At 43.3% G+C, this 12656-nt stretch overlaps 1 protein-coding gene across 4 annotated transcripts in view; it reads right to left on the bottom strand.

Moving 5' to 3' along the window:
• The window catches only part of aspscr1 (ASPSCR1 tether for SLC2A4, UBX domain containing), a 253177-nt gene that overhangs the window by 155977 nt on the left and 84544 nt on the right, over positions 1-12656 (bottom strand). For all 4 annotated transcript variants that reach the window (XM_072483642.1, XM_072483643.1, XM_072483644.1 and 1 more), the window contains one exon: positions 7803-7876. In XM_072483642.1, coding sequence (XP_072339743.1) covers positions 7803-7876 — 74 coding nt within the window. The remainder of the gene's footprint in view (positions 1-7802; positions 7877-12656) is intronic.

Genomic DNA, 12656 nt, shown 5'->3' with positions numbered 1-12656 from the left:
GTGTCCAAAATTGCCCTTAGTGTTGGGTGGGGTTACTGGGTTATGGGGATAGGGTGGAGGTGCTGAACTTGGGTAGGGTGCTCTTTCCAAGAGCCGGTGCAGACTCGATGGGCCGAATGGCCTCCTTCTGCGCTGTAAATTCTATGATAATCTATGAAACTGGCATGACCACAGGTGGCGGGTGGCACAAACTGATTCACAGACCGAAGGCCAGCCCTGCAATCTGCTCTTAAGCTTCTTCCAAAATGATCTCCGTCGACCATCCAACCTTTAAGATTGGGATTCCGAGTCAGTGTCCACTCCTGCAGACAGTGGGTTGCTGACCCACTCACTACCTGTGAAACAGAATGCTATCTTGCCACAGGGTCCTTCTCAGCAACAAGTACTTTATACAGTTGTGAATGTGGCATGGGTCCTTCCAAAACCTGACTTCAGTGTGTATTGCTGTGAACAGAACAAAGCAACTTTTATAGAACCAATTACACAACAGAATATACTGCTGCATCAATGTTCATTCTTGTCTTTAAAATTAACACTGCAAACAGTGCATACAAAAACATTCCCTTTGTGATTTTTATTCCCAAATGCTACACAAGACTGAAGCAAGACTGCATTAACGCTGTTTATACAAAAGGTTTCGATTTATTGCTAGGATTCTTTGGATTCTTGATGTAAATAGGTTTGGATTTCTTACCTCCTCCTCAAATGCTTTTTAGCTCTTTGCTACTTTTCCAAACCCATCTCAACTAGATTGTAACTCATCCGCATGTTACAGGTGCAGCATCTTCAATTCAAGAAGCATCTTTCATATATGAATCATTTTATTCTGTGGCCTCCTTAATCCTCAAACTATCTGTGTAGATGATGCTTCCATTTGTGCCAGTTGCCGAAAAATTATTTTCTCAATGTTGTCTTTGAACCTGTACTTTCACAGGAATAGGAGTAGGTCATTCAGCCTGTCGAGCCTGCTCCGTTATTCAATACAATTGTGGCTGATCGAACCCTTCACTGCCTTTTAGACCCACTATCCCCATAACCCTTTCCGTTATTGTTGATCAGAAATCTATCAATCCATGCCTTCAACATACACAATGACGGAGCTTCCTTCACCCTCTGGGGTTGAGAATTCCAAAGAATCACCGCACTCGGTGTACAGCACCTCCCAGGTTCGATTCCCCGCTGGGTCACTGGTCTCTGCAGAGTCTGCACATTCTCCCAGTGTCTGTGTGGGTTTCCTCCGGGTGCTCCGGTTTCCTCCCACAAGTCCCAAACGACGTGCATGTGAGGCGAATTGGTCTTTCTGAACTGTCCCTCAGTCTCCCCGAACAGGTGCTGGAATGTGGTGACTAGGGGCTTTTCACAGTAACTTCATTGCAGTGTTAACGTAAGCCTACTTGTGACAATAGTAAAGATTATTATTATTATTAAATACATTTCTCCTCATCTGGTCCTACATAGCTTCCCCCTTATTTTGAAAATGCATTCCCTGGTCCTAGACTCCCCAACCAAGGGAAACATCTTACCTGTATCTACCCTGTTGGTTCCTTTTGAGCATTTTGTAGGTTTTAATATGATCACCTCTCATTCTTTGCAACTCTAGGGAATACAGACCCAATTTGCCCAATGTCTCTTCATATGACAGTCCCGCCATCCCTGGAACAAGTCTGGTAAACCTTTGTTGCACTCTCTCTCTGGCAACAATATCCTTTCTGAGGTATAGAGGTCAAAACTGCACACAATACTCCAGGTGCTGTCTAACCAAAACTTCTATACTATCACTAGTCCTGCACTCAAATCCTCCTGCCGTAAAAGCTAACATTCCATTAATCTTCCTAATAGCTTGCTGCATCTGCAGGTTAGCCTTCAGTGACTTATGGACAAGGACACCCATATCCCTTTGTCCATCTAGACTTCCTAATTTCTTACCATTTAGGAAATACTCTGCACATCTGTTTTTTCTACCAAAGTGCATTACCGCACATTGTTTTACATTATATTCCATCTCTTCTTGCCAACTCACTGTCTGCCCACCCCTTCCTGTGGCCACTTTACATCTTCCTCACAACACACATTCCTGCCTAGCTTTGTGTCATCTGTGAACTTGGAAATATCATGCAAATCCAAAGTGAGTGGGGAGTAAATCGCTTGCATAATACAATATAAAATGTTTGTTGCCCCACTGGAATATGCAAGGAATGAAGGTGTGAGTGCACAATGTATTGGACCTTTCAGTTTTATTTAGTCCAACACTGCATTACATCAGTTTTAGTTCATGGTATTATAACGTCTTTTCTGTGACCAAAAGTACAGATGCAGTTGATCATTTTACAACTCACTCTGAGATGTATTCTCTTTGAAGGAATATTGCTCATAAATGAGGGTTCTTCCCCCTCCCCTTCCTCAACCGTTGCCTTCATATGAGCCATGATACCGGTCCACATGAAATGGATTCCAAGGAATTTTAACTTCTAGAAACCAGTTCTCTATGTAACCGAGATGGAAAGGAAAATCAAAAGAGCTAAATTTCAATGCTTTTGACATTCGCTCAAGTGTCCTTGGCTCATCCATCTTCAGCCTGCTTCATCAATGACCTCCCTTCCATTGTAAGGTCAGAAGTGGGGATGTTTGCAGATGACTTCACAATGTTCAGCACCATTCGGGATTCCTCAGATAATGAAGCAGTCCATGTCCAAATGCAGCAAGATCTGGACAATACCCAGGCTTAGGCTCATGTGGCAAGTTACATTCACGCCACACAAGTGCCAAGCAATGAACATCTCCTACAAGAGAGGATCTAACCACTGTCCCTTGATGTTCAATGGCATTACCACCGCCGAATGCCCCACAATCAACATTCTGGGGGTTATCATTGACCAGAAACTGAACTGGACGAGCCACATTAATACTGTGGGCTACCAGGGCAAGTCAAAGGCTAGGAATCCTGCAGCTAGTAACTCAACTCCTGACCCAGCAATCTACAAGGCAAAAGTCAGGAGTGTGATGGAATGCTCTTCACGTGCCTGGATGAATGCAGCTCCAACAACACTCAATAAGCTCAACATCATCCAGGACAAAGCCCGCTTGATTGCTCCTCCTGCCACAAACATTCCAACCCTCCACCACCGACAAACAGTGGCAATTATGTGTACCATCTACAACAGGCACTGCAGTAACTCACCAAGGTTCCTTAGACAACACCTTCCAAACCCACGACCGCTACCATCTAGAGCAGCAGATATGGGCAGCACGGTAGCATAGTGGTTAGCACAGTTGCTTCACAGCTCCGGGGTCCCAGGTTCGATTCAAGGCTGGGTCACTGTCTGTGGGGAGTCTGCACGTTCTCCCCATGTCTGCGTGGGTTTCCTCCAGGTGCTCCGGTTTCCTTCCACAGTCCAAAGAAGTGCAGGTTAGGTGGATTGGCCTTGCTAAATTGTCCTAGTGTCCAAAACATGTTATGTGGGGGTTACTGGGTGACAGGGATAGGGGCGATACATGGGCTTTAGTAGGGTGTTCTTTGTGAGGGCCGATGCAGACTTGATCGGCTTAATGGCCTCCTTCTGCACTGTAAATTCTACAATCTACACCTGGGAACCCCATCACCTGGAGGTTCCCTTCCAAGTCACTCACCACCCCGTCTTGAAATATATCGCCGCTCCTTCACTGTCGCTGGAGCAACAACCTAGAAGTCCCTCTCTAACAGCACAGTGGGTGTTCCTACACCCCAAGGACTGCAGTGGTTCAAGAAGGCAGCTCACCGCCACCTTCTGAAGGGCAACTAAATGCTGGCCTCACCAGCGACGCCCACATACCGCAAGTGAATTAAAAAATACAATATCAGAATTGAAGTTCTGTTGCAACATTTTTCAAACTCTTTTACCCGGGACCCATTTTTACCAACTGCCGATCCTTCGGGACCCACGCCGGCCGTTTGTCGCGACGCACGGCGGCCGGCCTTCGTGACCGACGCTGCCAGAACTTCATGCCTGACTTTTTTGCTTACCTTTAACGCACCGGGTAAGCCTGCTTTGTCCTCGCGATCTCACTTGCTTTGTCATTCAGTGTTACATTTCTGCTAAGGGCTTCACCTGATGATTTAAGTTCTCACTGCATCCTTTGAAAAAAATCAAGAGGGTTGTCCTCGAACTCGCCATGCTTAGTCTTCAAATGCTTTTGAAGTTTTGAGGGTTTCTCTCAAGTCCCGAAAGATGCGTTGTCAGGTGAATTGGACATTCCGAATTCTCCCTCAGTGTACCCGGACAGGCGCCAGAGCATGGCGACTAGGGAATTTTCACAGTAACTTCATTGTAGTGTTAATGTAAGCCTACGTGTGACAATAAATTATTATTCTTCGGGGCAGCATGGTGACACAGTGGTTAGCACTGCTGCCTCTCGGAGCCAGGGTCCCAGGTCCAATCCCGGCCCTGGGTCACTGTCCGTGTGAAGTTTGCACATTTTCCCCATGTTTACATGGGTTTCGCCCCCATAAGCCTAAAGATGTGCAGGCTAGGTGGATTGGCCACGTTAAATTGCCCCTTAATTGGAATAAATGAGTTGGGTACTCTAAATCTATTTTTTTTTTTTAAAGAATTCTTATTATTCTTTCATTTGCCAGTACTTCCCTACACATAATGCACAAGGGCTTTGCATCATGATTTGCAATGGCACAATATAATAATAATAATCTTAGTCACAAGTAGGCTTACATTAACACTGCAATGAAGTTACTGTGAAAAGCCCCTAGTCGCCACAGTCCAGCGCCTGTTCGGGTACACAATGGGAGAATTCAGGATGTCCAAATTACCTAACAGCACGTCTTTCGGGACTTGTGGGAGGAAACCGGAGCACCCGGAGGAAACTCACGCAGAAACGGGGAGAACGTGCAGACTCCGCACAGACAGTGACCCAAGCTGGGAATCGAACCTGGGACCCTGGTGCTGTGAAGCAACAGTGCTAACCACTGTGCTACCGTGCCGCCCATTAATAATGCTATACCTCAACAAATCATCTTTATACTGCTTTGTTTCCAATTTCAACTTCTTCTTAATGGGTTGTTCATCAAAGGCCCAGGAGCTCACACCAGGACTGCTTTGTCCTGCCGTGAAGTCTCCAGAGAAGCTCTCTCCGGCAGATTCAGTTGTTAGATCCTGACCTGTTTGTGTCTCTGGCCATCTCTTCCTTATTACAAACGGATTCATCTTCAGTTCTTCATACACTGCTGTTGCGTGCTTGCAACTACAAATGGAGGAATCTAGCCACCAGGATTTGGAGGGCAAAGCACGGATCGCATGACGTCAGTGCACATGCAAAATGCTGCGGCTGCTGGCAGACTCAGGCGGCAGCATTCTCAACCTAAAAGCCGGTCACAGCTGATGGGCGCATCTCCCGTGATCGGGAGCGCCATGACCGATCGCTCTGCGACCCTCTCGACACCCTGGCACGACCCACCCGCGAGTCATGACCCTGAGTTTGAAAACCCTGTTCTAATGTAACATGGCCTATACAGGATCACAAATTAACGGTCAAAAGATGATTTTGAACATCAAAAGACTTCAAAATTAAACAGGATCCATCTCGGATTGCTGAAACCCTTAAATTATTTTTTGAATATTAGTACTTGATCTAGAAATTACGGGAACCACACCTCTAACCAACTATAAAGGAATGAAATGCAGTAAATATACTGAAAGAATCAGAGAAGCAATTTGAGTAAGAAGATATGGGACCTTACATCACAACGGTGACAAAACAACATTGCAGACAAGACCCTCCAAAATGACTGTATGGATATTAACTCCTTGCTTGCAGGCAGGATCATGTCCATGAAAGGAGAAACATAAATATGCAACAGGGGAGAGAGGGGGTGAGAAGATAAATGTCCACCCCCAATGACTGGCGTCAACTGAATGCACATAAAAATAGAGCTAAATTAAAACATTGCGGCTGAGCGAGAAACGCAATTGAGAAAGACGAGGAAGAAATGGCAAGAGTAATGGATGGCTCCACTGGGGTACAGGATAGAACTGTCAATACTGTATACCAAACTAGAGATTTTATGTTTGATACCTTATTCCCAAAATAAACAAATAATTTTCAAATTATGTTGCCCTTTGAAGAAAGCACTGACATGTATTAAAATCATAAAGAGTATCGTGTTCAAATTTACGATGGTAAAAGTTTGTTCATAGAACAGTTCACCAGGGCTATATCTCAATCTTCTTCTAAGCATCAATTACCAATGTCAAATCAGTAGTGGTCATGTATTAGGGTTACAGTAGTGGACTTGCAACCTTGCAGTCAAGCCCTACTAATGCAAGTTCTGAAAGTCAATTCAATAAATCTGGTGATTTGTGGCTAAAGCTCAGAAAACTTACATCAAGCTGCCAGGCTTTTGTGTAAACTTTAAATGAATACTATGTGGTCTGACCAAATACATAACTAGTCCACACAATGAAGCAGACTCTGAATGCTCTCTGAAGTGACCTAGCAAGACACTTAGTTGTAAAAAAAAAAAAAAAATTACTGTGAAACGTGCAGTTCAAGAAGGTGGCCTACCACCAGTTTCTGGGCACAGCTAGAGATGGCCAATAAATTCACCCATGCCAGCTCAGCCACATTCCAAGAACAAACTAAAAAAACATGATGGTTCGTTACTTTTGTGATTTTTGTTCAGTGTGTTGAAACTCGCCAGAATTACTACTCTTCATTTTCAGAAATTGCATTCAACCATTGCAAATACGGCAGAAAATAAAACACAACTCTTTCGAGAATTTGTCCTGAAAATTTAATTACATTCCACCTGCCAACTGAAGTATATAATCCGTCCCAAGGCTGTCAAGGACCAGGATTTACTTTTAACACATACCATATGAAGAAATGAAATAGGGATTACACAGAAACATATGTAGCCCATTACTACTTTGCAAAACAGGTTAATTCACTTAAAAGCAAGTCATATAAGAGCAAGTTTCATTTAAGAGCAAGTCTTACTTCTCCACCCTGCTTCCATTGATTGAGACGGTACTGCATGCTGTTTCACTTATAAACATGCTTTTCTTTCAGGTCCACCACACCCTTCAGTAATCAAATATGCCCTTGCCTCATTTTGTCCTTCAATGAGTGCCATTAATCAATCCAGCTATCCACAAAAACCTTTAACTAATAGCCTACTCTTTAAAGGTAGGCTGGGTCATCTCATTTGTCTAATTAAGATATCAGAACTGTCAGCTATCAGGCATATTAATTTTATTTACCATGCTGAACGTCACCTTACTCGGAGCAAGATTACAAAAAAGTAACTCTTTGCACAATATTTAAATACCTCATAAAGAACAATTTTAATTATCAGCAAGTTTCGCTGGGAAATTCTGCTCGCAGCAATATGCCGTATACAAACAGCAGCAAATGGGCCTGCTAATAACAAAAACTGTTGTGAATATAGAGGTCAGTCTGAAAGGAGGAATGACACTCATGTTTCAGTTATAGACCCTAAATCAGAATGGTGTCTGTTGAAAGGTCTCCACCTGAAATATGAACTTGTCTGTTCTCTTTTCGGCCAATTCTGCTCTGCGTTTCCAGCATTTTCTGGTTTTATTTCAGATTAACAGTGTTTTCCACCTCCCCCCACACAATTTTCCTTTGGGTTTCTTGCAGCAGGGCCAAAAATCCTGAAAAACACATTTCGGTTACAAACGGTGATTGACATCTACTTATTATGATTACTTCCTGCTAATCACAGAGGTGGAGATCATGGCTTTAACAGTAACAGTTTTCACTGAAATATGATCGCTCAAGTTCCTTCTTACCTAATTATGGCACTACCACCAGTGAGTCCAAGTGATTTTAGAGTGGTTGTCTTTAATGCGGATTCTCCAGTTATCTGAAACAGGCCACAAAGTGAAAGAGTGTGCATTAAAAAAAAGATATGATTTCAAAAGTAATCACCTCCGTCAACTCTTCATGTAAATTCTTCTTGTGTAAATAATAATCCATGCAACATACCTTCAATCGAACACTGGTTGAGGTCACAAAATCATGTTTTAAAATTATTTTAAGAGAGCCTGCAGTGAGAAGCAGACATACCCATGTTTACATGCTTTCATATTATAGTGTGTTATATATTACAATTTAATTGGTTATCTATGGTTACTAATCCATTTGAAAAGAGATCCTTCAACCTAAAAGCTTGGAGAATCACTGCCACAAAATTTAAAAAAGTATCTTCACAGTATGTGTGAGCATTTCTCAGCACACGTCCTAATAACACAAGGAGGTACTATAAATTGCGCCATCCCACGTAACACAGCTACTGAAATGGAGCTTGTACTGTGGCACAAAGACTAGGAAACATAGGGGTACGAGATGCTGAGGGAACTCCTATTACACTTCCCCAACTTCACACCTCATCCCCAACCTTACAAAAAGTATTCTTTATTTTGTCATATTTTCCTTCCCTTTACAAGCCGCCATGGTAACATTTTCAAGCCAGTTCAGTGCTAAAATGTGGGAAATTGTAAGCTCTGGACTGCAACTTGGAATTAGACTAAGGCTACGTAATTAATTTTAATTTGGATTCTTTACAGTCAGCCAGTGAATCTATCTAGCCTATCACCAATCTGCATTTGAAATATTAAAAAACTGTTCTAACCCAACGTGTATCATAGCTCTAAAATTTATAAACGTCAAACCTAAAAACTTCAGAATTCTATTTCATAAGTTTTGCAAGTTATCAAAACTTGTGATTAGGTGGTGCAATACTGAATTGACGGCAAATTTCATACTTTTAAATTATATAAATCTGAACATGGGTTACACAAACGACTTGAAATTACACTACTATAAGCACACCAATATTCAACCAGCCCACATGGAAATTCCTCATCTTCTATTTTAGCAGAGGTGTTAACCCGGTTGGATTCTAAACTGGTTAAGACCAAAATAGTAATAAAGAATTTGAACATGATTATTGTACATCAGAATTGCATGCTTCTCAGGTTGCACTTTTGTAAAGCACATTAATACTTCCATGTCATGGATACAAAAGTGTCAATTTGGTTATAAAATTATATTGCATTAAGGATTTTATATCAGACAATTCAAGCAGAGAACTTAAAAAGAGAGAAAGAGAGGTAAATAGTTGGAGAGTCTTTGAGAAGAATTTCCAGAGTTTAAGACTCAGAAAGCTGAAGGCAAAGCTACTTCTTATAGGGCAAGGCAAACTGGGGGTGCACAAGAGGCCAGATTTTTTTTTTTGGGGGGGGGGGGGGGGGGGGGGACACACCAGTGTCCTTGGAGGGGTGCAGGATAAAAGAACAAATAACAGTACAGCCCAGGAACCGGGCCTTCGGCCCTCCAAGCCTGCGCCGACCATGCTGCCCATCTAACCTAAACTCTTCTACACTTCCAGGGTCCGTATCCCTCTATTCCCATCCTATTCACGTATTTGTCAAGATGCCCCTTAAACATCACTATCATACCTGTTTCCACCACCTCCTCCGGTAGCGAGTCCCAGGCACCCATTACCCGCTGTGTAAAAAAAACTTCCCTCGCTCATCTGCTCTAAACCTTGCCCCTCGCACCTTAAACCCATGTCCCCGAGTAAGTGACTCTTCCACTTTTGGGAAAGGATTTAAACACCAGGGTGAGAATTTTATAAGGTATGGCTTAACCAAGTGCCATCATAAGTCAATGAACACAGAGTGATGGGTGAACAGGGCTTGGTTTGAGTTAAGATACAGGAAACGGAAGTTCAAGTTGAGCTCAAGATGGAAGGTTGGCCAGGACGGCATTGGAAGAACTGAGGCTACAAAAGCATGGATGGGGGATTCAGTGAGGCTGGGAGAGAGCCAGATCATAGTAGAGATGAAAGCAGACGGTCTTGATGATGAAGAAGGTTAGGGGTTAGAAGTTCATGCTCAGAGTCAAATAGGACACCAAACTTGCAAACAGTATGGTTCTGCGTCAGACTGACCCGGCATGGAGGTGGAATCAATTTCAGCTTGCTTAATGCAAAATAAATTTTATTACTTATTCCACATTATAAAACCAAATGAACAACATTTAACAGTCACATTTTAAGAAGGGCGAGGCATCATTTGATGAAGCAACACCCAGTCATTTGGACCACCGCAATTATTTTTACAGCCATGTCACAGAGGTCTTAAATTCTTAAAATAATCCAACTATGCAGCCTGCAAGCCAAAACTCAGCAATGTGATGTGAGGTATTGCTTTCCTGTGAATCGTTTCCTTATTATGGCCAGAGTTATACCTTCTAAGCACACAGCGTTAGGTGTTTACCGATTTCTTTTATCATTAGTTTTATTATATGTCTCTAACTTAGCGCACAGTAGGATGATCCCTGTTGAAGCATTCAAATTGGCAAACAGCTATAACTTTAGGATGTCAAACAAAATAAACCTTAGCCAGTTATTATAGGTAGCAGCCATACACTTCAGCTGGAGACTCGTGGAAATTGTCCGTGTGTTAGAACAAATTAAAAACAACCAGCACAATCTTGCCACTGAAAGTAATATCATCTTACAGGATTGGAGAATAATGTTAAAGCGGTTAATTTGTTTGTACCTTCAACAGGATTTGATTGATTGTTCTTCCATGTCTAAATTACTTTCGCACTTCTCATACAGTGTTTGCTTACAGAATAACTAAAGTCGACTTTACAGTTAAAAAAAAAACACTTCTCAAATAGTTCAAAGCATCGTTTGTAAAAAGTACTTTTAAAATACTATGAGCAAAAAAGATTTTAGAGTTAGACCAGTGCTCAAAAATGTTTTACTTGGCAAGTAAATCTTTTCTGAACTTGCCTACATAAGTTTCTGGCTTGCCAGAAATTGTTCCTTGAACTTTTCATCAGAATTTTAAAACAGGGTTTTAAAAATCTTCAGTTTCAATGAGTAGGAACCAATTTGCTAAAGCCACATAGATATTGTAGCTACAAGGGGTCAGGACCTTGGTGCTGTGTGTTGCCAAACTCACCCCCTGACTCTTTAAAGCCTTTCCATCGGGCGCATGGTGGTGTAGTAGTTAGCACTGCTGCCTCACGGCGCTGAGGACCCGGGTTCGACCCCGGCCCTGGGGCACTGTCTGTGTGGAGTTTGCACATTCTCCTGGTGTCTGCGTGGGTCTCAACCCCACAACCCAAAGATGTGCAGGGCAGTTGGATTGGCCACGCTAAATTGCCCCTTAATTGGAAAAATAAAGGATTGTGTAGTCTAAATTTATTTTTAAAAATAAAGCCTTTCCATCACCTACCAGACAAGTCAAGAATGTGGTGGAATACTCTCCACTCGCCTGGATGAGTGAAACTCTCAAGAAGTTCAACACGATCCAGGACAAAGCAGCCATTTGATCGGCACCTCATCCACCACTTCAAACTCAGCGGTGACTGCAGTGCATGTCATCAAGAATATGCAGCAACTCGACAAGGTTTCTTCAACAGCATCCCCCAAAGCTGTGACCTCTACCAACTAGAACGGACAGCTGGTGCATGGGAACATCACAATCTCAAAGTCACGCACCATCCTGACTTGAAAGTACGTCACCATTCCTGCACCGATGTCGGGACAAAATCCTGAAATCCCTCGCCGAACAGCATTTTGGAATACCTTCACCATATAGATGGGAACAGTTTATCACCACCTTCTCAGGGGCAAGTAGAGATAGGTAAGTGCTGGCCTTGCCACTGACATCACATCCCATGACTGAATAATGAAAACACAAAAATTCAAACAACGCAACACTGGGAAGGAAGATAGGTAGCCTACTTGGTATGATTTTCATTCATCAGCCTCTGTACTCCAATGCTTGCTTAATTGTAACCGCACAAAGGAAGTCACAAAAGATCTTGACCTAAAGACATTCCCTTTAATACTTCTTTAGATGTTGGCCACTAGGTTATTGCCCTCTCATGCAGCACAAATGGTGGCAAAGCTGAAGGTGTTGAAACGCATGAAATGAAAGGCAACTGGATAAGCTGCTTGCAGACGGGAAAGTATCTATCATAGAATTTACGGTGCAGAAGGCAGCCATTCGGCCCATCGAGTCTGCGCGGCCCTTGGAAAGAGTACACTACTTAAGCCCACACCTCCACCCTATCCCCATAACTCCACCTAACCTTTTTCTTTTGACATTAAGGACAATTTAGCATGGCCAATCCACCTAAGCTGCACATCTTTGGACTGTGGGAGGAAACCCACGCAGAAAAGGGGAGATCGCGCAGACAGTGACCCAAGCCGGGAATCGAACCTGGTGCTGTGAAGCAACAGTGCTAACCACTGTGCTGCAGTGACTCGCTAGAACCTTAAGAACCGGGGATTTTTCAAATTCAGGGTTGCAGGTTTCGGGAGGGTCGCGGCTCTCAGTTGCAGTATTCCCCATCGCGGGAGGAACGTCAAACGGCCGCGCACGGCTTTTAAAAATGCTGGCAGCGACTGACATTTGAGATTGCCGGCCATCCCGTGCATGCATGCCGGATCAAGAAGTACGCAGGCCTGGATCCCAACAGGATGTACAGCCTTCGGCTGATGTCAGCGCGCTGTCCACGGCCAATCCTTTTTCATCAAACGATGGGAGTCCTACCACCGGAAGCGGCGACAGGGTGCAGGCCACCCGCCCCGTGCACAGCCGTCACGCGACAGTATC

Source organism: Scyliorhinus torazame, chromosome 18 (genome assembly GCF_047496885.1).
Source record: "Scyliorhinus torazame isolate Kashiwa2021f chromosome 18, sScyTor2.1, whole genome shotgun sequence".
NCBI lineage: Eukaryota > Metazoa > Chordata > Chondrichthyes > Carcharhiniformes > Scyliorhinidae > Scyliorhinus > Scyliorhinus torazame.
This window is presented reverse-complemented; position numbering and strand designations above follow the sequence as displayed.